Here is a 24,539-nt window from a genome sequence, read left to right on the forward strand (position 1 = left end):
CTGGGGGGGGGGGGGGGGGGGGGGGGGGTTGTACGGTATGAATAATGACAATGTCAATTTGTTATATTTTGTAATATAGTGTCGGCCGGGTTTCTTGAACAACTCCTTTGTAAATATTCATCTCGACATCTGGGGTTACACAGGTGGGATGATTTTTTTTCTAACTTTCTAACTTTCCGGAAATAATCCTGAGATGATCTTGATCAAGTGTTGTAATTTTTCGGGTTGGTCCGAAATCCAAAATGGCCGCCATGCTTACCATTTTGAAAGACTGATTATAACTTCTTCTCAGGTTCCGATATTAGGATTCAGTTCAAACTTTCTTGAACTGATCATGAGATGGTCCTGACCAAGTGTTGTTATTTTTAGGGTAGGTCCATATTCCAATTTAGATGGCCGCCATGATAACCATTTTGAAAAATTCACTTTATTGAAACTTCTTCTCAAGTTCCGATATATTACAGATCTATAGGATTCAGTTCAAACTTTCGTGAAATGATTCTAAGATGGTTCAGACCAAATGTTATTAAGTTCGAGATGCTTTGAAATCTAAGATGTCTGCTATGGGCAATATAGTACACTATTGCACAATCCAATAACCGTTAAGGCCTACGGAACCTCTTGTTTTCTTTAATGATTGTCATTTTTATAGCTATAACTTTCACTTGTTTCTGAATATCAGTCTATCTGCAACAAATCTGCCCATAAGTTTAAATGTTTATTGTAAAGGGCATTTGACGTATTGTTCTCATCTAAAATACCAATGCTCCTTTCATTACAACTTATTTTACATCTAAAACGAAAAAAGGTCACGAAATCCGAATCTAAAAGTAGAATGTGAGTGTGTAACGTACCCCCCTGAAATTTGTAAATTGGAGATTTAAAAAAAAAATCTTTTGTGTTGTCATTAAAAGTTTTTTTTCATATATTTAGTATGGTTGCTGGAGAAAATCATGAAATTATTTATAAAGCCGTTTCTGAGATTAAAATAGAATCCGGGGAGGGGGTTGGGTTGTTGTCCCGCTACGGGAAACCGGGTCGAGAACAGAGACAGCGTACAAGAATTCATCCACAGTCAACAGTCGGAACATCTCGGATAGAGTATTCCGAATGATTCTGTCAAAATGGCAACAACAAGGTGCTTTGGACGACTGCTCCGGCAATTTACTAAAGTTCCACGTCCCTTGCGAAATTTCAGAAGCATACATTCAGCTGCTGTTTTGAGAACTTCAGTAAGTATATAATGTCACTCTAGTTAGAGCTGTTATTTGCCGTCTGGCGTATCAGTACCGGTTAGACGATTGGTGGAGCTATTTTAATGATCGGGTACTAGGCTGTTTGGAGGACGGTTAAGGTGGATCATGACACTTGGGCCGTTTTTCGTTTTTGCAGTCCAAACGGACGGACCAGTTGGACCGGTGTTGTTCGTTTATGAATAAAGACCGACCTGGTGATTTTCTATTGTTTTCAGACGAGCCTTGACAAAGACTCCCAAAGCCTGTATTAGTATTTGCATGTCCGTCAAGATATATGTTTGAAATATTACATTTAAAAACTGATGAACGGTTTGTGCGCATAAACAAACAGGCCCCTGTAGTCCCCATATTACGCCAGAATAAATATTCAATATCATCAGATATAATAATGGAATCCTAAAAGTATATCATAATTATTAATATTTATGCCAACTAGTTGATATCAATAAATGACTGGTGTTGATCAGTAATTGGCAAAAAACTTTTGTATGCAAATTTGAGAAAAGTTGACCAGCCGATGAACGTTTGGTCTAAATGGCAATGCACATGCACATACAGTTAACCGGATCGTCTATGTCAAGACACACATGGAATAATCTTCAAGGGTTAGCCACACGCTTAACTACATTATTTTATGTCTGGTTAACTTAACACACCTTTTTAAATTTGTGTGTACTGTAAAACTACAGAATTCAGAGGGCTTATCTAAAACTTCTTACATACAGAAAACAAGCAATTTTTCCGACCCTCAGGTTGGTGTTTCAACAACATTTCCCCTTATTCCCTTCAACCTGCATGATCAGTGAGTGAAATATGTACATAAGCTAATAAAATATCATCTCACCTTTTAATCAGTGATACATTTCATGTGTTGTTTTGAAGGGAATAAGGTGAAATGTTCAAATGCTGACCTGAGAGTGGGTCGGAAAAATTGCTTGTTTTTTGTATGGGTCATGTTCTGATGTTAAATATATATATATAGATGGTTAGCCACATGGTAGCTTTAAAGCTTATTAACATCAGAACTCTTTAGATGAGCTTGCAAAGTTTGTTGGGAACGACCATTAATTGGCCATGGATGAAAACCACACTATCAACAACAAAACATGCTGACAAGGCAGGGGATGATTGGCTGACCAAATAAATCCTCTTCCTCAGATTGGAGGTGTTCCAAAGATACATAGGTTATATAGACAGTGTAGTCATAGACAGAAGAGGATGAAATTGACTCGCCTCTTGGTGACAGCTAGCATGACATGACAAAGTCACCACATCCCATCTTATCAATACTGTATTAATTACTTAATACATTTTTACTTTCCCATCATGACTTCAGATATGAAGTAGAAAACACTAAACTCATGCTATTGATCCTAATGATCTGTTTTTCGTTTTTAAATACATTTGGCTTACAAACTTAGTAACTTTTCAAATACAAAATAATTCAGGAAGGTAGGAAAAAGCAAGAGGTTCTTCTGCCAAAAGTAATATTGATCTGAAGTTTATACATCTAATTTTAATGATTATAAGAATTTATCACTCTTTGAAATGTGATTTTGCAGCATCATGCAACAAGGCTGTGAACCTAATTCATGTTCTGATTAGTTCTATGCAAACGACCATAAATGATTTATTACTGTAACTCAACAGGTTGATTGGGAGAAAGCCTATTCGTTACGCAACTGGTGTACATAAAATCGACAGAAATCATCAAAAATCTTTAAACTTCGTCTTCTTCCTGTGGTGACGTTCCCACTGTGGTTAGCCCAAGTTTTTCCTGATCCATTACCAGACTTGAACATTCTGAAGGAAAGATATATGATGTAGGCAGTTTATGCAAGAGAAACAGAACACATAGGTCCAGATCTGTAATTAATGAAAATCTTTAAAGTACTGAAGTACACATACCTATCATAACTCATTTTCTAAAGTGGGTGGGCGAATGACCTAGCATATACGTCTGCACAGTTGCACTTCAAGGTGTTAAATGATATACAAGGACAGCTTTATATCTGTCGAACGTAATTCATGTTTATTTCCTTGCATATATCACTTACTAGCCAACCATGTTTGTACATGTAGTTCTGTCTGTATGTACCATCCACTCTCCAGCCATGTATACGAACTAAGCCCCGCTCTCAATACACATGGTTGTACAACAGATAATATATTCCTTAAAGCAGTAGAATACTATTTAAATGACTAAGGTCAGAAGTCAAGACTGTCATTCTGTAAAATGTTGTCAGTTTGTAAAGTGAATGTACATTATGTTATTACAATACAATGCCTAATATGTAGTCATCAGCGGAAGTTTTATCAATTTTAATTATATATAGAGGATATCTAAGTGTCTTCAATAATACAAAATACCGTATATTTCATGAGTGATGCTAATAATGAAAAATATCGCTTTTATAGAATGAATAATTTTCGATATTTCACCGGTAAAAATATAATGAATACATATATTTGTTTTGTATTTCAAAGGAAAATGATCGACCTAATTTTCCTGGGTCTAGATCAAAATTTATGCACAAATGTGAGTTCCTTGTCCCAGAAAATGAAGAGGGCATCCCTGTCTACAGAGTAATGCAAAATGGAGAAATCATTGCAGAATCAGAGGATCCAAAAGTAAGTTACTATATGTTTTTTGGCCCATCATCAGATGGTGATCATGAGGTATTCCTGTTGTGGTCTATTCATTGTATGCCATATGTCTGTCATTTGTCCTTTTAAACAGTTATTGTTGTGAGAGACATTCATTTGGCTGATAAGGGCCAGGGTGGGGGCAGGAGAATTGCAGATTGAAACAAAGTTCCGCTTTATCATAATGACTGGGCTACATTTTGAATGGTCATATTCCACAAAAATATACTCTATGATAATGTGGTTGGATTGAATGGTCAGATACATGATATTTTTACTGCATTGTAATGTACTGGATTTTGAGTGATGTGGTTGGTTTACACTGTATAATGTATAATAGATAATACGAAGTATAATAATCATTACTGGATTAAATATCAGATTGAATCATAAGTTAACTGTTCATGTACAGTAATGAGAAATGTCTTGAATGGTCAGGTTAAGATTGCCTCTGAATAGCGGTCAGAATAAAAGATGTTTTTATTTTTCAGACTAGATACACTGTAATGTTGCTGGATTGAACTTTTGTTTGATATCATATATCTGTAATAAGATCTTGATGTTGTTTAGCTGGATAAAGACACCATTGTGAAGATGTACAAAGATATGACATTGTTGAACACAATGGATCACATTCTGTATGAATCACAAAGACAAGGAAGAATTTCATTTTATATGACAAATTATGGAGAAGAAGGAACTCACATGGGATCAGCCGCAGCTCTCGACCCCAAAGACTTGGTGTTTGGACAGTACAGAGAGGCAGGTAGGTCAAACAGGTTTTCTTATGACTTAAAGACTGGTTCATTAGACATCAGAACAGTGTGTAAAGACTTCTTCAAAGCATTGGCAAAAATGTATTCATTTTTAGCTCACATGGCCTGAAGGGCCGATGAGCTTATAGACTAGTCAATCTACGACAAAAATAGGCCTAACCTCCCAACTAATTTGCAACAGAATTTATTTTGTATTTGTCTTGTACGTACATATACAGAAGGTCACATATCAAAAGTCTAGAAAAATCTAAAATGGGCAGAGTCTTCAAAATCAGGATTTTTTAACACCATACCGCATTTTTCTTGTCATTTAATATAGTTCATGTTCATACACATTTTACGATGTGAGAGTTAATTTTAAATAGTTAATACATGGTTATGTAGTATCGTTGGAAAGCTTAGACACCGACTGTTATTTTGGATGTAAGTTAAACATGTATTATTTAAGATGAATAATACTAAAACAACAAAAACTACCCCTACCCCTTAAAAATATCCCAAAAAGAGAAAAAAAATATTTCTGTTTTGGAGATTTTATCACATGTATATTGTGCACAAGCATTTTCTGCTACAAAATCATGAAATAAATATAGGTATCAATTTAACAAAAGCCATTGACAATCTGATTTAAGAAATGTCTGAAAAATAAAGCTTATTCTAACTCAAAGCCAAGATTTTCATGCATTTTTTGTTTTACTCTCCATAGTGTTTTTTTCTGTTTAATTTGATATTTTTAAACTTATTGCATTGCCATATAGCATTGATGGAAATCCTATATCACATTGTACACCTGATACTAGAGCTTATTATTTTTGAAATACCAACATATACCACTGAACACCCATCTCTCATCTCTTCCTTCCTAACCTTAAAGGAGATGAATTAAGTACTTTAAAATAATTAACTTTCATGAAGAACTGTTCGACTAAACTATAAACACACTACTGGGAAAACATTAAAACATGTCAGATTGTTTTCTAGTGCACTGTAGTCTGCTTCATCTGTAGCCTCCTTAATTATTAAAACTGATTCATTTTTATTAGCTCACCTGCCCGAAGGGCAAGTGAGCTTATGCCGTGGCGCGGCGTCCGTCGTCCGTCCGTCTGGCCGTCCGTCCGTCCGGCGTCAACTTTTCCATTCAAGCAACTTCTTCTCAATAACCAAAAGGCCCAGAGACCTAATATTGGGCCTGTAGCATGCTGGGGTGAAGGGCTACCAAGTTTGTTCAAATGAATAACGTTGACCTTCATTCAAGGTCACAGGGGTCAAAAAGGCTAAAATCTTTAAACGACTTCTTCTCAATAACCAAGAGTCCCAGGGAGTTGATATTAGGTCTGTAGCATGCTGGGGTGAAGGGCTACCAAGTTTGTTCAAATGAATGACCTTGACTTTCATTCAAGGTCATGGGGGTCAAATATGCTAAAAAAAAATTAAACGACTTCTTCTAAATAGCCAAAAGACCCAGGGACTTGATATTGGGTCTGTAGCATGCTGGGGTGAAGGGCTACCAAGTTTGTTCAAATTAATGACCTTGACCTTCATTCAAGGTCACAGGAGTCAAAAAGGCTAAAATCTTTAAACGACTTCTTCTCAATAACCAACAGATCCAGAGACCTAATATTTGGCCTGCAGCATGCTAGGGTGAAGGGCTCCCAAGTTTGTTCAAATGAATGACCTTGACCTTCATTCAAGGTCACAGGAGTCAAAAAGGCTAAAATATTTGAACGACTTCTTCTCAATAACCAAGAGGCCCAGGGAGTTGATATTTGGCCTGTAGCATGCTGGGGTGAAGGGCTACCAAGTTTGTTCAAATGAATGACCTTGACCTTCATTCAAGGTCACAGGAGTCAAAAAGGCTAAAATCTTTAAACAACTTCTTCTCAATAACCAACAGATCCAGAGACCTAATATTTGGCCTGTAGCATGCTGGGGTGAAGGGCTCCCAAGTTTGTTCAAATGAATGACCTTGATCTTCATTCAAGGTCACAGGAGTCAAAAAGGCTGAAATCTTTAAACGACTTCTTCTCAATAACCAAGAGTCCCAGGGAGTTGATATTGAGTCTGTAGCATGCTGGGGTAAAGGGCTACCAAGTTTGTTCAAATGAATGACCTTGATCTTTATTCAAGGTCACAGGAGTCAAAAAGGCTAAAATCTTTAAACGACTTCTTCTCAATAACCAACAGTCCCAGGGAGTTGATATTGGGTCTGTAGCATGCTGGGGTGAAGGGCTACCTAGTTTGTTCAAATGAATGACCTTGACCTTCATTCAATGTCACAGGGACCAAACAGGCTAAAATCTTTAAACGACTTCTTCTCAATAACCAAGAGTCCCAGGGAGTTGATATTGGGTTTGTAGCATGCTGCGGTAAAGGGCTACCAAATTTGTTCAAATGAATGACCTTGACCTTCATTCAAGGTCACAGGAGTCAAAAAGGCTAAAATATTTAAACGACTTCTTCTCAATAACCAACAGTCCCAGAGACCTAATATTTGGCCTGTAGCATGCTGGGGTAAAGGGCTACCAAGTTTGTTCAAATGAATGACCTTGATCTTCATTCAAGGTCACAGGAGTCAAAAAGGCTAAAATCTTTAAACGACTTCTTCTCAATAACCAAGAGTCCCAGGGAGTTGATATTAGGTCTGTAGCATGCTTGGGTAAAGGGCTACCAAGTTTGTTGAAATGAATGACCTTGACCTTCATTCAAGGTCACAGGAGTCAAAAAGGCTAAAATCTTGAAGCATGCTTTCAAATAACTGCAGGATCCATATATGAAAAGATCACTGCATTGCAGGTGAGCGATTTGGGCCCATTGGGCCCTTGTTACGATTCCATTACAGCAGACAGTATCTGTCGTAGTATCAATGCTCTCACCTGTACAGCATTTCGCATGTGTTTCAAACATACTAGTGATACCAATTACATGTTTTCGAGAGCCCTCGGAAGTCCACCATCGTTTCTATGTAGTTCCGACTGAGGCTTTACTAAGCATGATCAACTCACTTCCGTTCGATGGTTAACACAATTTAAAGGAGTTTTTACTCATTTTACAATGACTTCAGAATATAACATAAATAAAACACAAAGACAGATTTGTTACTTGTCCCTGACAAGTCTGGTACCGGACAATCGGACAAGCGTTAATGTCGACCCCTGCCACCCCCCCCACCCACCGACCCCCCTCAAAAAATCAAAATCAAAGACTATACACGCTTAGTTGTTCTCTCCAAATATAAGGATCTGCATTCATAATGCAGAGCATTGTTATGTTTGTAACAAATACATACAACTACATGTTCTTAGTGCAGAACGTTCTGACTGTTATGCTTCTACTGTCCATCAGTTATGTCAGTGTCGGTTACGTCAGTTTCGACAATAAGCCTTTGGCCATTAGAATAACTAACGCCCCTGCATTCATCACAGCATGGAGTACATTCCAAGCCATGTTTTCTACAGCTGCAGCGTCTGGAATCACAGTTAACTTTGCAGTTGCATCAGATCACTTTTAAGAGAGGTTCTGGTGCCGGTGGTAGGTGGGTTCTCACAGGAAACAATCTATCATTATTGACATACCATCCCCATTCACTCGGTGGTAAATACTCATCTGGTCTCATCCACTGCTGCACCTGCATGTAAACTCGTTTGCTGTGATAAGCAGCAGCAGCAGCTGTCGGTGGCAATGTGTGTACCTGCACACAAGTTGTACTCAACATACTTTGCTAGAAAATTTCTTATATCGAAGTGTGTCCAGGCCCTCAGATTTCTCACCGTTGTATAGCGCTACAATAGCTCTTTCTCCTGCTGCTACAACCTCCTCTTTTGAAGCCTTTCTACAAAACACTCTAGCCAGTTCTCGAAAATAAGCTATCATTTTGCACCTTCTTCAGTGGAGCTCCTTTTCCGATACCAAACATTCGTGATGTGGTGTCACATCCTGTAATGGCATGCACGAATGGTAGGAGATAGCATGTGCTAGGTCCAAGGATTTTCTTCGTTTTGTTGATGTCCCATACCTTTATCTTCTTTGTTCCTGATTGCATGGATTGGAAAAAGATATTGGCTTCCAGATCTACATGGAACAGCAACAGAACAAGGAGATCCGTGTCCTTGCCTATCAAAACTGTAATGTTGTCACGGGCGCTTTCCATAGCTGTGTGCACAATTAATGTATCTGCATCTCCTACTGCATGAACGGTTCGGCATCCATTCTCCTCCAGCTTTTCGCTTAACATATTCAAGAAATTTTGCTTGTTTACAGAATTGGCAAGGAAAATATCTTTTTTTGACCTGAACAGCATGTTCTCTGTAAGGGTAACCTTTGCACCAATGGCGCCTCTTGTTCGTCTCATGTGAGTTATGTCCTTTGTAGACGGACCAGCTGTGTACCCATCGAACACAACTGTGGGGTGATTGTAATTCCTGATTATGTATTCAACATACTGCTGACAAATCCGGGAGAAAAGTGACCCTCTTGTCCAAGGAATACGATGAAGTAGCGAGCCACCATCGAGTACGAAATGTACTTGATCACTGGGTGGTGGGATGGAATGACAATCGCCCAATCCCCATATAGCATCGGCGAGTGCTGGTTTCTGTGCAGGACGTGGAAGACCGGATGAATCAAAAAGAGATGACGGGTAACTACTCAGTTCATATCCAAATACATGGGCAGCGTCCTCCCCAAGTCCGTTTGCTGCAGCAATTAGTCTTTGGAAGAGCAACTGCGGGTCAACATGGATGGTCTCACCGTCTACCTTGATTATGGATTTGTTACTTAGAGTAACTGCCTGCTCACTTCTTTTGAATACATAGCCGGCTACACTCCGACCTTCCATAGATTGTAGGATCATTTTCCCGATGTTAAGAGCCTTGTCTGCGTTCACTTTTCCGTTGGCAGCTTCCCCTGTCTCAATATTGCACAAATGAGCATCATCTCGAAACGGATTTCGGTTAACAAGGAAGTTGAAAAATATCAACATATCTTTTGTATCTCTTTCCTGTCGTGTTCGTCCGGTCACCTTGTGTTGCGCGCTGGTGTAGTAATTAACATTAGTGAACTCCTGCACGGCACTATTTATGTCCGCACATGATGGCATGGAAAGTAATCATTGTGCTCGTTGACTCTCGTTCATCCCACGACCTCTTGTTAAGCCACCAGTGGTCTTAACACTCCGCATCAGCACTTGCTCAATCACCAAATCGGTGGAAATTCCAGCCCAATATCTGTCACTTCTGCATGTAACGTGGTATCCTGCTTTAAATGCCTTGTGGATCTGAGGGTGTTCACGCTCAAGTACATGCATGGTTTGGAGGTACATCTGTGCGGAATTTGTATAAAGATTGTGGCCAGATGCAGCAAAGAATGGCATCATTTCTTGGACCGTCTTTAAGTGAAGATCCCAATCCCCTGTACGTTCCGCCTTGATGAATTGTCGTAGAATGTCGATCATTTCCATGTACTGCATCCACAAAGAAGCTGTGCAAAGATTTTTCATTGATGTTTTGTGACTGTCCATGGCAGTAGTGTTTTAATACGGTCAAGTACATCCTCTTCACATACCGCTCTTGCCGATATCTCTCCATTTAGAAGCATATCATACAGTCTTGCTGCCTCGGTGAGATCATTATGTTCAACATTTTCATTGTCTAAAGTTGGATCAATCCAATCATTAGGATCTAAATCCATATCACCATCATCATCACTTTCTGTAGGTGACCCTGCAGTGTCATCTGTCTCCATGGAGGTGATGCTGTGGTTTTCAGCCACTAAATCTGCTTCATGATCTTCGGATAAGGCATGAGGAAGAGCACACTGGAAAACATTGGACAATATGATTCAACGCAGCATCAATTAGAAAATGTCCGCTGACGGCTTTAGCAACAGCTTTACCACTCAACATGTGACTCACAGCGTTTGGTGCATAGACAGTTTCCAACAGCTTCTGTAAACCTGAACCGCTCATCAGATGGCCAACACACCCAAGAAAACTCATCTCCGTGTGGAAACCACAAAGACGTAGAACAACTGACCATAATATACTGGAAGGGGGTTCGCTTGTGATTATCATCAGGGCCTTCCGAAAATAGCTTCCATATTAATCATGTGAAGTATACTGCATATCTCCAATCAAGTAACTTTTAAAACCAGGATAGTGTTCATATATTGAAAAACCAAAAATATGTTACCTTGTAACCAAAATTGCCCCCACCCCGTTCACATAGCAAATGCCCTTTTCCATATTTCTCTTTTCCATATGTCTGAATCCCTGCTTGATAATACAACATATGATTCCCATTTAAATATCAAGTACTGGTGTAGAAACGTGTTCATTTGATTTAAATTACCGTCGGCATATATATGTCGTAAATAACGTGTTTACGGCATTTAGTGGTTTCCATAGATTTTCCCCAGCAACATATCTACAATGATGAAGCGATTCAAACCATAGACTGATAGTGTTTATAAAAATAACAACTTCTCTTATCTGTTTATTGTATTTATTTCTTGAACAATTCAGTAGCATTTAATATGAACCCCACCTATTTTATTCAATATTATATAGCCTACACGTAGTTAGAAACTTGTTGGTGTCAATACTCGGAGCAGATAACGCTAGGCCTAACGTATCAAGAAAAAAATACACAAAATCACATTGCTGATTCGTATTATATGTCATATACATGTACATTATTAAATGATCAATATATCATCGTATGTATCACCACTTACCATATTGATATCAGTTTCTGTTTTGATCATCGTAAATTAAATGATATCCCAGATATAAACAACACGTTCGCTGCCAGGATTTATCTCCCTTTGCATGTACGGCTACCCATAAGCGCCGTACGTTATCTGACACATTTTTGCACGTTTTAATTGTAAAAATCACTATGTTCCCCTAATTAGATTTTTCTAGACTTTTAGTATGTTTTAACTGATTCTGATTGTGTTTCAACAAGAATTGTTTCTGTTGCAATTAGTTGAGGGTCAAACCGTAGATTGACTAGACTATTATGCCATGGTGCAGCGTCCATCGTCTGTCTGTCGTCTGTCAACGTTTCCTTTAAATCCCTTCTTGTCCTGAATGCCCGAATGGAATTTGATGAAATTCGGTCTGGAACATTATTGGGCAAAGGGGATCAAACGTTGTATAAACAGAGGGTGTGGCTCCTCTGGGGCCGGAGGGGCAGGGCCCAGTAGGGGAAATTTAGGTTAATCCTTTAAATCCCTACTAGTGCTGAATGATTGAATGGATTTTAATGATATTTAGTCTGGAGCATTATTGAGGAAAGGGGATCAAGCGTTGTATAAATGGAGGATGTCGCTCTCCTTGGACTGGAGGGGTGGGGCCCAATAGGGGAAATTGAGGTAAATCCTTTAAATTACTACTAGTTTAAACCCTTGAGATCCCCACCCCTATAACCATATATAAGCATCGCTGGACATCAAGAGATAAACACAATCCTGTTACAGATATTATGCCCTGGGGTCTTTCCCCACCCCTAGGGACTTAGTTTCTTTGATATATTTTTGAAACCATTGAGATCCCCACCCTACAACCATGTATAGCATTGTTAACGTTGGGCATAAAGAGATAACCACAATCATGATATAAAAACAGGCCCTGGAGTATTTCGCCACCCCAAGGGACTTAGTTTCTTTAATATATCTTTGAAACCATTGGGATCCCCACTTTCTTTAATATATCTTTGAAACCATTGGGATCCCCACCCTATAACCATATATAGTATTGTTGAGCATAAAGCAGATAAACACAATCATGATGTAAAAATAGGCCCTGGATTCTTTCGCCACCTCATAACCACATATAGCATTGTTTGATATCAACATTAACAATATAGGTATTAACAATTAGAACATGAACATTATTTTGATGTTTGGTCAAATCCAACCAGGTGAGCAATACAAGCCCTATGGGCCTCTTGTTTACTATCATTATTGGTTGCTTGAACAGATAAAATAAAAAACAATCCTAATGTAAACATAAGAAATGAAATTTATTTTTTCAACATTCATGAGGTCATAACAACATTGGGTTTCTGGACATTTACCATGAATCGATAATAGGATCATATGGACCATTGTCTTCATCAACCTACATCATCTCTCAAAACCTGTATTGGTTCCATCAGCAGTTGACAAAAGTGACATGTGTTATTGAAATTTTGAAAATGGGAACAATTAAGTCCTTATAAATATTGAATCATAGACAGGGAACACTACAGGGATAATATTATCATTCATTTTCTTGGAAAGCCTTTGTTTAAGTGTATCTATAGGTGAAATTGAAAACATGGCAAGATCTATGTTACCTGTTCTGATGTTTTGCTCACATGAAAACAAAAAGCAGTCAGAGGGACAATGAGTTTGTTCCCCTAGGTTTTTCAATAGTCTATTAGAAGATTTGGACACCAAACTCAACAAAGATATTGTTGTTGATCAGAAATTCAATCATTCAAATGATTTTATCTTTGGTGGAAGAGAACATGAGAAAGATCTATGGGATGTGCAGGGGGTTTGGATTGGGAAGTGTGACATCAGCCTCAAGGCTTTTCATGTGATGTGCTTATGAGTTTGCCTCTAGCCTTGTCTTTGGCCCAGAATGTATATGGCCCTGTCTATGGCCCTGTCTATGGCAGTGTCTGTGGTCTGTTGTGCAGATGCAGCCTGTGGAAGGGACTGTATGCCATCACCAGTCTTTTGTGGTGTTAGAGACTCTGAGGGTGATGGTTTGGTTGGCTGCAAAGTCCTGGGCCTCTTGGTGTACTTAGTGTGTGTTTAAAAAGGATGTCTTCATGGGTTGTTCGGCAGTATAATTAAGTGATCCACTTGCTTCATCAACACAACATGGCCAAAATTGTTGTGCTTTGATATTTGAGGTGTTAAAACAAAGAGAAAAAATGTGAATATATGTAAGTTGATTTGTCTGAGTGTGGTGTATTAACATATCTGTAAATCAAAGTGATGTGCTGCAGTTTGTAACCACAATGGATCTAGGCCACACTTGGTCAAGCCTCAATACAGAAGTGTTTATGTCTGGTTGGTGTGACTGCAGATTACACTGTCTGTTGCTAGCTTATCATAACTTACAATACCAGATATTCTTAACATTCAGGAACTAAAATCAGAAGATCCCAAAATCAGACTGCAGAATGACCAAACTGTCTCTAAATTTATATGTAAAAACATTACAAGAATAATATTTAAAGCTGCCTTTTGAAAAAACTCAGAAGGTCAGTAATTTTATTGACAGGCCTAAGCGAGTCCTTGAAAGATCGAACAACTGTCAGTTGTTCGATCTTTCAAGGACTCGCTTAGGCCTGTACCATGTATAAATCATCTTTGCTTTTACAGATACCAAGGTCTTTCTATGATCTTTTAATTTAATTCATTATTGTAAACAAGTTTCATATAGGTCTTAATAAAACCAACTTCATAATTTGCATGCTGATTCCTCTTATGATATGCATGACCGCAATAACATCATGTCAGCCATTTCTGTTTCAGACAGTTAGTATATCAGTTTAATTACTGTTTGTTGAATTCTGCCATGATTTGACCTTTATTACCAGGTGTGTTGATGTGGAGGGGGTTTACATTGGACCAATTCATGGATCAGTGCTATGGTAACATGCTTGATAAGGGCAAAGGTCGTCAGATGCCAGTACATTATGGTTCCCGTGATCTTAGTTTTGTTACAATTTCGTCTCCATTGGCAACTCAGATGCCACAAGGTAAGCTTTTTAATGCTATCTTTGATTTCGTTTTTAAAGTCTTTTTCCATTTGTCTCGTAACAAATATTGTTTGATATGTAGTTGTTGCATAGAAAAATAGTTAAGAGAAAACAAGGTAGCAAAGTATCATTAAAAAGACACAGAAATTTATAAACCAAAAATTAATGTACTGGTTCATGTATTAACTGTTGTTATCATGTGTTTTCAGCTGCAGGAGCTGCCTACGCTTTGAAGCGTGCCAAGACTGGGTTGTGTGTGATTTGTTACTTTGGTGAAGGAGCTGCTTCTGAGGGTGATGCCCATGCAGCGCTCAACTTTGCTGCAACACTAGACTGCCCTGTGATCTTTTTCTGGTACAACATGTTCTTGTTTCCATACCGAAAATACAATTAAAACATAAAGAATACATAGATAATGCAGAGAAATACACTTTTAGTATGATTATCAAATACTGATAATAATAATACGTGTACATATAATTTGTTTTTATGATCATTGTAAACTAAGTTTTTAAAATATTTCAAAGAAATAACCAATAATGAAATAAGACTTGATGTTCCATTTAAGTTTACAGTGTACATACAATATGTACATGTACCTGTAAAATATTTGATTTTAGTGTACATGTACCTGTAAGTATTTGATTTTAGTGTACATACCTGTAAATATTTGATTGTAGTGTACATACCTGTCAATATTTGATTTTAGTGTACATACCTGATTTTAGTGTAGATACCTGTCAATATTTGATTTTAGGGTACCTACCTGTCAATATTTGATTTTAGTGTAGATACCTGTCAATATCTGATGTTAGTGTAGATACCTGTCAATATTTGATTTAGGGTACCTACCTGTCAATATTTGATTTTAGTGTACATACCTGATATTATTAAGTTTAACTACATGTCTGTAAATCAAGTGATATACAAGTGTTATATTGTGCTTACGTAATACAGACATGTTTCCACTAAGACAATGTTATTGCAAAAACTAAATTTATTACATTTTTACAGTCGGAACAATGGATATGCCATCTCTACCCCTGTGGAGGACCAGTATAGAGGAGATGGAATAGGTAGGTTTCTAGAAAACTCATTCTGCTACGCTCTGTTTTAGGATGTAAAAGAAAGTGTCAATGGATTTGGACTGAAAACAACTAACATTAACAATTTGATTGAATGATTTGATTGAGTTATACAATTTCTTATTTAAGCTTGCCAGGAAGAAGTCTAGGGGAGATATTGCTATACCCCCTGCATAGACAGCTGGGTTTAGACTTTTTTAAACCGTGTTATATCAATACAGCTTAGTTATTTGACAGATATATGCCTTGTGATAAGACTTCTCTATTGTTAATACTTTTGCAGACCTGATGACCTTTGACCTACTTTTAAAAAACTTCAACCTTGGCCACAGTATGTTAACTGTAAGAGATACGACTTTCATATTTGACATGTGTTCCTTGTGACGAGACCTAGACCTTTTCATTCATACTACAGTTGCTGACCTTGAAAGTGACCTACTTTTGAAAAATCTAATTCTGAATTTCGACCCACTCAGCAAGCTATGTTGTCTTTGACACCTCTTGTTATGAGGTGTGTTTTAATGAATCTTTATTAGCCCACCATCATCAGATGGTGGGCTATTCAAATCGCCCTGCGTCCGTGGTCCGTGGTCCGTCCGTCCGTCCCTCTGTCCGTCCGTAAACAATTCTTGTTATCGCTAATCCTCAGAAAGTACTTAAGGGATCTTTCTCAAATTTCATATGTAGGTTCCCCTTGGTGCCTAGTTATACATATTGCATTTTGAGACCAATCGGACAACAACATGGCCGACAGGCAGCCATCTTGGATTTTGACAATTGAAGTTTGTTATCGCTATTTCTGAGAAAGTACTGAAGGGATCTTTCTCAAATTTCATATGTAGGTTCCCCTTGGTGCCTAGTTATGCATATTGCATTTTGAGACCAATTGGAAAACAACATGGCCGACAGGCAGCCATCTGGTATTTTGACAATTGAAGTTTGTTATCGCTATTTCTCGGAAAGTACTGAAGGAATCTTTCTCAAATTTATGCATATTGCATTTTGAGACCAATCGGAAAACAACTTGGCCAACAGGCAGCCATCTTAGATTTAACCAATTGAAGTTTGTTATCGCTATTTCTCAAAAAGGACTGAAGGGATCTTTCTCAAATTCCGTATGTAGGTTCCCCTTGGTGCCTAGTTATGCATATTGCATTTTGAGACCAATCGGAAAACAACATGGCCGACAGGCAGCCATCTTGGATTTAACCAATTGAAGTTTGTTATCGCTATTTCTCAAAAAGGACTGAAGGGATCTTTCTCAAATTTCGTATGTAGGTTCCCCTTGGTGCTTAGTTATGCATATCGCATTTTGAGACCAATCAGAAAACAACATGGCCGACAGGCAGCCATCTTGGATTTTAACAAATGAAGTTTGTTATCGCTATTTCTTAGAAAGCACTGAAGGGATCTTTCTCAAATATCATATGTAGGTTCCCCTTGGTGCCTAGTTATGCATATTGCAATTTTAAGACCAATCGGAATACAACATGGCCGACAGATAGCCATCTTTGATTTTGACAATTGAAGTTTGTTATTGCTATTTCTCAGAAAGTACTGAAGGGATCTTTCTCAAAATTCATATGTAGGTTCCCCTTGGTGCCTAGTTATGCATATTGCATTTTGGGTCCAATAGGAAAACAACATGGCCGACAGGCGGCCATCTTGGATTTTGACAATTGAAGTTTGTTATCGCTATTTCTTAGAAAGTACTAAAGGGATCTTTCTCAAATTTCGTATATAGGTTTCCCTTGTTTGAAAAGTACTTAAGGGATGTTTCTCAATTTGCACAGATGTTTCTCAATTTGCACAGATTAGTAAGAGGAAGGGAAAAATAGAGAAAAGATCAATCTGACATGGAACCTATAAAGATCATTAAATGCTGGGTGCCAAGATCCCTCTGGGATCTCTTGTTTTAATTATTGTGACAGTAAAATACATAAAAGCTGGAGATTGCATCAAGGAAAGTGTCTCTCTGCTTCCCCTATTTGTTTTATCTGGAATTGTTTTTATTCCATAGAGAATGTAAGAAAATTAACATTTCACACTTTTGTCACCTTTCAGCATCTCGTGGAACTGGTTATGGTATGACGACAATCAGAGTGGATGGAAATGATGTGTTTGCTGTGTACAATGCCACCAAGGCTGCCAGAGAGATCTGTATAAATGAAAATAAACCTGTTCTCATAGAGGCCATGACATATAGGTCAGTACCCAACATATAAACCACTTGATAAATCTATTGATATTGAGGTCACAACCTATGGGCAATTTGATCTTTACAGTTGTCACCAAATGTAACAAGTTGTGACTATATTTAGCTCACCTGGTCCGAAGGACCAAGGTGAGCTTATGCCATACCGTGGCGTCCGTCGTCTGTCCGTCGTCCGTCCGTCTGTCCGTCCGTCAACAATTGACTTATTTGACTTCTTCTTCATAACCGCTGATCGAAATTTCACCAAATTTGGTCAGAAGCATCCTTATGGGTAGGGGACTCAAAATTGTACAAATGATGGGGCTGACCCCCTGGGGGCCTCTGGGGCGGGGCCAAAAGGGGTCTATTTAGCTTTTTTGATATAAACGACTTCTTCTCTGAAACCGAGCAATGAATATCGCTCATATTTGCTTGGCAGCATCACTATGGGGTGGGGATTCAAAATTGTACAAATAAATGGGGCTGACCCCCTGGGGGCCTCTGGGGCGGGGCCAAATGAGGTCAATCGGACTATATTGATATAAACGACTTCTTCTCTGAAACCAAGCATTGGATATCGCTCATATTTGCCTGGTAGTATCACTATGTGGTGGGGATTCAAAATTGTACAAATGATGGGGCTGACCCTCCAGGGGTCTGTAGGACAGGGCCAAAAGGGGTCAATTTGGCTCTATTAATATTAACGACTTCTTCTCTGAAACTGAGTAATGGATATCGCTCATATTTGCCTGGTAGCATCACTATGGGGTGGGGATTCAAAATTGTACAAATGAAGGGGCTGACCCCCCAGGGGCATGAGGGGCGGGGCCAAATGTGGTCAATTTGGCTATATTGATATAAACGACTTCTTCTCTGAAACTGAGCAATGGATATTGCTCATATTTGCCTGGTAGCATCACTATGGGGTGGGGATTCAAAATTGTACAAATGGTGGGGCTAACCCCCTGGGGGCCTGAGGGGCCAAGAGGGGTCAATTTGGCTATATTGATATTAACGACTTCTCTGAAACCGAGTAATGGATATCGCTCATATTTGCCTGGTAGCATCACTATGGGGTGGGGATTCAAAATTGTACAAATGAAGGGGCTGACCCCCTAGGGGCATGAGGGGCGGGGCCAAATGTGGTCAATTTGGCTATATTGATATAAACGACTTCTCTGAAACTGAGCAATGGATATTGCTCATATTTGCCTGGTAGCATCACTATGGGGTGGGAATTTAAAATTGTACAAATGGTGGGGCTAACCCCACAGGGGCCTGAGGGGCGGGGCCAAGAGGGGTCAATTTGGCTAAATTGATATGAACAACTTCTCCTCTGAAACCAAGCTATAGATATTGCTCATATTTGACTGTGAGCATCCCTTTGGGGTCAGGATTCAAAATTGTACAAATAGTGGGGCCAACCTCCCTTGGGGCTGAGAGCGGGGCCAAAAGGGGTCATTTTGGCAGAATTGATATAAACAACTTTTTCTCTGAAACTAAGCAAGGGATATCTCTAATATTTGACTGGTAGCATTCCCTTGGGTTAAGGATTCAAAATTGAACAAATGATGGGGCCAACCCCCTGGGGGCAGAGGGGCGGGCCAAAAGGGGTCAATTTGGTTAAATTGATATAAACAACTTCTTCTCTGAAACTAAGCAATGGATATCACTCACATTTGTATGGTAGCATGGTCATAGGGCAGGGATTCAAAATTGTACAAATTTAAGGGTTGACCCCACCAGGGAGCTGAGGGGTGGGGCCAAAAGAGGTCAATTTGGCTAAATTGATATGAACAACTTCTTCTCTGAAACAGCTCATATTTGACTGGTAGTATCCTTTTGGGTAAGGATTCAAAATTTTATAAGGAAGGAACTGACCCCCTGGGGTGCAGAGGGCGGGGGTCAAAAGGGTTCAAATGGTTTAATCAACTTTTTTCTGAAACTAAGCAGTGGATATCAGTATATCACTCACATTTGTGTGGTAGCATCCCTATGGGGTTGCGCCAAAAGTCATTTCATGGATTAATGCATTTTTTGGCATAAAAACCTCACGTACCCATATTAAATGTCTATGATATATTGACATAGCAATACCAGTGACAAATATACTTAATCATCATTCTTGTTTCATATCTCATGAAATCCAGGTGAGCGATACAGGCCTTCTGGGCCTCTTGTTTTCTATTGATTTTGCATGTTTTGTACAATTCCAGTTACATTTCTATGTTATCCCGATATTCACATCAATTTCCAGTGTAAACAGTAGCTAGATCTAACCATATGTATAAGTTTGACTCGTCTGTCAATACACACTTACCGGCAATGCCGCAGAATATATGTTTTGCTGTGATGTCTCTTTACACCATTCCTTTGATGGTAAACAGCCAGTGATAAATTTAAACAGCTTATTAATAAGAGTGTCAATGTTTTACAACAATTTTTCCAAGAATTGTCAATAAAGGGCCAAATTGAGTCAAATTGAACTCATTTCCCAGATATGATAGAATCAAATACTCTTTATAGCTTAGAAGGAAGGGACTTACCATTAATGTCTTGTATCAAATTTTGAAGTCCATTACCCCTGGTGAACTGTAGTAATAGGAAAATGATACTTTTTGGTATATCTTTTTATATCTATTGGAAATAATGCATAATTGATTTGAATTGTAACCTTCAATTGATTATATGATATTAGAGCCAGCCCTATCCCCAGGGGCTGAATGGTTGTACCCAGAGAATCAGATTAGATTTAATTTTCAACATACCTTCTTTGTCTAACCCTAGACATATTGGAAACAAATACTTAGTTATCAGAATTCTGAATTTCATAACTCCGGGCTACAAATATGCCTGTAAATGCAATTTGTATAGGTAAATGATACTAATTACCTTTGTTATTAAATTCAACCTTGATTGGAATAGATTTGGTAATATGTTCCAGTCCTGTACTTTCACTTTACAATATTATAACCCAGGGTTGGTCACCATAGTACCTCTGATGATAGCTCCATGTACCGCCAGCTTAACGAAGTTCAGTCATTTGATGTACAAAGTCCAATCCTTCGACTGCGACAGTATCTCGACAAACAGGGCTGGTGGGATGATAACCAGGAAAACCAGTGGAAAGAACAGTCCAAAAAAGATGTAGGTTACAGGATTTTATAGAAATTGAAATGTTGTTTTCCATGTTGTTTTTATATAAACTGCAATTATCTACAAATAACCCCCTGTCTACCAATATGCCCCCTTCATTTTTGTAGAATCATTAATTTTGAAATAAGCTTAATTAAGTGGTTCACAAGTTAGTTCTTCACAAAGCTTAATTTTCAAGCTTTTTCATAAGGGTAAAAGTTTATTTAAGAATAAATATTACACTAGCGGAGAGGGCTTATTTGAGGATAAGTATGGTAAATTTTTGGCTCATTGTACATTAATCTAAAGTTGGCCTTTTTATATGTCTACATTGAAGTATTCTTTTCTTTGTCTACATTGAAGGATTCTTTTCTTTGTCTACATTGAAGTATTCTTTTCTTTGTCTACATTGAAGTATTCTTTTCTCTGTCTACATTGAAGTATTCTTTTCTTTGTCTACGTTGAAGTATTCTTTTCTTTGTCTACATTGAAGGATTCTTTTCTTTGTCTACATTGAAGTATTCTTTTCTTTGTCTACATTGAAGTATTCTTTTCTCTGTCTACATTGAAGTATTCTTTTCTTTGTCTACATTGAAGTATTCTTTTCTTTGTCTACGTTGAAGTATTCTTTTCTTTGTCTACATTGAAGTATTCTTTTGTTTGTCTACATTGAAGTATTCTTTTCTTTGTCTACATTGAAGTATTCTTTTCTTTGTCTACATTGAAGTATTCTTTTCTTTGTCGACATTGAAGTATTCTTTTCTTTGTCGACATTGAAGTATTCTTTTTAGCCCACCATCATCAGATGGTGGGCTATTCAAATCACCCTGCGTCCGTGGTCCGTCGTCCGTCCGTCCCTCCGTCCGTCCGTCCCTCCGTCCGTCCCTCCGTCCGTCCCTCCGTCCGTCCCTCCGTCCGTAAACAATTCTTGTTATCGCTATTTCTCAGAAAGTACTGAAGGGATCTTTCTCAAATTTCATATGTAGGTTCCCCTTGGTGCCTAGTTATGCATATTGCGTTTTGAGACCAATCTGAAAATAACATGGCCGACAGGCAGCCATCTTGGATTTTGACAATTGAAGTTTGTTATCACTATTTCTGAGAAAGTACTGAATGGATCTTTCTGAAATTTCATATGTAAGTTTCCCTTGGGGCCTAGTTATGCATATTGCGTTTTGAGACCAATCTGAAAATAACATGGCCGACAGGCAGCCATCTTGGATTTTGACAATTGAAGTTTGTTATCGCTATTTCTGAGAAAGTACTGAAGGGATCTTTCTCAAATTTCATATGGAGGTTCCCCTTGGTGCCTCTTTATGCTTATTGCTTTTTGAGACCAATCTGAAAATAACATGGCCAACAGGCAGCCATCTTGGATTTTGACAATTGAAGTTTGTTATCGCTATTTCTGAGAAAGTACTGAAGGGATTTTTCTCAAATTTCATATGTAGGTTTCCCTTGGTGCCTAGTTATGCATATTGCATTTTGAGATCAATTGGAAAACAACATGGCCGACAGGCAGCCATCTTGGATTTTGACAATTGAAGTTTGTTATCACTATTTCTAAGAAAGTACTGAATGGATCTTTCTGAAATTTCATATGTAGGTTTCCCTTGGTGCCTAGTTATGCATATTGTGTTTTGAGACCAATCAGAAAACAACATGGCCGACAGGCAGCCATCTTGGATTTTGACAATTGAAGTTTGTTATCACAATTTCTGAGAAAGTACTGAATGGATCTTTCTGAAATTTCATATGTAAGTTTCCCTTGGGGCCTAGTTATGCATATTGCGTTTTGAGACCAATCTGAAAATAACATGGCCGACAGGCAGCCATCTTGGATTTTGACAATTGAAGTTTGTTATCGCTATTTCTAAGAAAGTACTGAAGGGATCTTTCTCAAATTTCATATGGAGGTTCCCCTTGGTGCCTCTTTATGCTTATTGCATTTTGAGACCAATCTGAAAATAACATGGCCGACAGGCAGCCATCTTGGATTTTGACAATTGAAGTTTGTTATCGCTATTTCTGAGAAAGTACTGAAGGGATCTTTCTCAAATTTCATATGGAGGTTCCCCTTGGTGCCTCTTTATGCTTATTGCATTTTGAGATCAATTGGAAAACAATATGGCCGACAGACCGCCATATTGGATTTTGACAATTGAAGTTTGTTATCTCTATTTCTCAAAGTACTGAATGGATCTTGCTCAAATTTCATAAGTAGGTTCCCCCTGGTCCCTTGTATTGCATTTTTGGACCAGTCTGTCCTGAAAACAACCTGGCAAACAAACAGCCATTATCGTTAAATCTCAAATTTCTTATATAGCTAGGATTCCCTTGTTTGAAAAGTACTGGAGGGATGTCTCAATTTGCACCGATTAGTAAAATGAAGGGAAAAGTAGAGAAAAGATCAATCTGACATGGAACTTATGAAGATCATTCAATGGTGGGCGCCAAGATCCCTCTGGGATCTCTTGTCTTTGTCTACATTGAAGTATTCTTTTCTTTGTCTACATTGAAGTATTCTTTTCTTTGTCTACATGGAAGTGTTCTTTTCTTTGTCTACGTTGAAGTATTCTTTTCTTTGTCTACATGGAAGTGTTCTTTTCTTTGTCTACATGGAAGTGTTCTTTTCTTTGTCGACATTGAAGTATTCTTTTCTTTGTCTACATTGAAGTATTCTTTTCTTTGTCGACATTGAAGTATTCTTTTCTTTGTCGACATTGAAGTATTCTTTTCTTTGTCTACATGGAAGTATTCTTTTCTTTGTCTACATTGAAGTATATTCTTTTCGTTGTCTACATTGAAGTATTCTTTTCTTTGTCTACATTGAAGTATTCTTTTCTTTGTTGACATTGAAGTATTCTTTTCTTTGTCTACATTGAAGTATTCTTTTCGTTGTCTACATTGAAGTATTCTTTTCTTTGTCTACATTGAAGTGTTCTTTTCTTTGTCTACATTGAAGTATTCTTTCGTTGTCTACATTGAAGTATTCTTTACGTTGTCTACATTGAAGTATTCTTTTCTTTGTCTAGATAATGGAAGCATTTGCCAGAGCAGAAAAAAGGAAACGGCCAAATCCAGAGTTTTTGTTCACCGATGTTTATGATGATGTACCCCTTCACTTACAAAAACAAATGGACGACATGAAAAAACATGTGGCAAAATACCCACAACATTATCCAACAGATGCTCATGATAAAATGAGTTCATGATTTTGAGATTGTATTTTAATGTTTGGTGTCAGCCTTGAGACTCTCCAGTGCTGAAACTTTCTGTTGCATTCATTGTAAGCTAGGAAGCAGGACTCCAAAGCAGCACTAATAAACTCGAGATTTAATTATTTATACCAGAGACTATACATACTCATAACCAGTTAAATGGAGAATTTAATATAGATCTGATGTGTAAGGATATAACATGGAGAATTAAATGTGTGAGGATAGAAATACAATGATGTGTCTTTTTTATTTGAGCCTGGTGAGTCCAGACACACAGCAGACAGTGTGCCCACAAAGGCCCCAGATGTCCTAGGGGTTTTATTGGGTCACCCCAGATGTCCTAGGGGTTTTATTGGGTCACCCCAGATGTCCTAGGGGTTTTATTGGGTCACCCCAGATGTCCTAGGGGTTTTATTGGGTCACCCCAGATGTCCTAGGGGTTTTACTGGGTCACCCCAGATGTCCTAG

General features: G+C 38.2%; 1 protein-coding gene across 1 annotated transcript; it reads left to right on the top strand.

The window, feature by feature from the left end:
• The first annotated feature begins 1,099 nt into the window (after positions 1-1,099).
• On the top strand, positions 1,100-24,304 carry LOC117322889 (2-oxoisovalerate dehydrogenase subunit alpha, mitochondrial-like). The gene is made up of 9 exons (XM_033877828.1): positions 1,100-1,232; positions 3,744-3,887; positions 4,473-4,668; positions 14,275-14,436; positions 14,646-14,790; positions 15,451-15,512; positions 17,586-17,727; positions 20,694-20,862; positions 23,886-24,304. The coding sequence occupies exons 1-9, from the start codon at positions 1,125-1,127 to the stop codon at positions 24,063-24,065; spliced, it is 1,308 nt and encodes a 435-aa protein (XP_033733719.1). The 5' UTR covers positions 1,100-1,124; the 3' UTR covers positions 24,066-24,304.
• Positions 24,305-24,539: the final 235 nt, after the last annotated feature.

The sequence above is a fragment of the Pecten maximus genome, chromosome 3 (genome assembly GCF_902652985.1).
Source record: "Pecten maximus chromosome 3, xPecMax1.1, whole genome shotgun sequence".
NCBI lineage: Eukaryota > Metazoa > Mollusca > Bivalvia > Pectinida > Pectinidae > Pecten > Pecten maximus.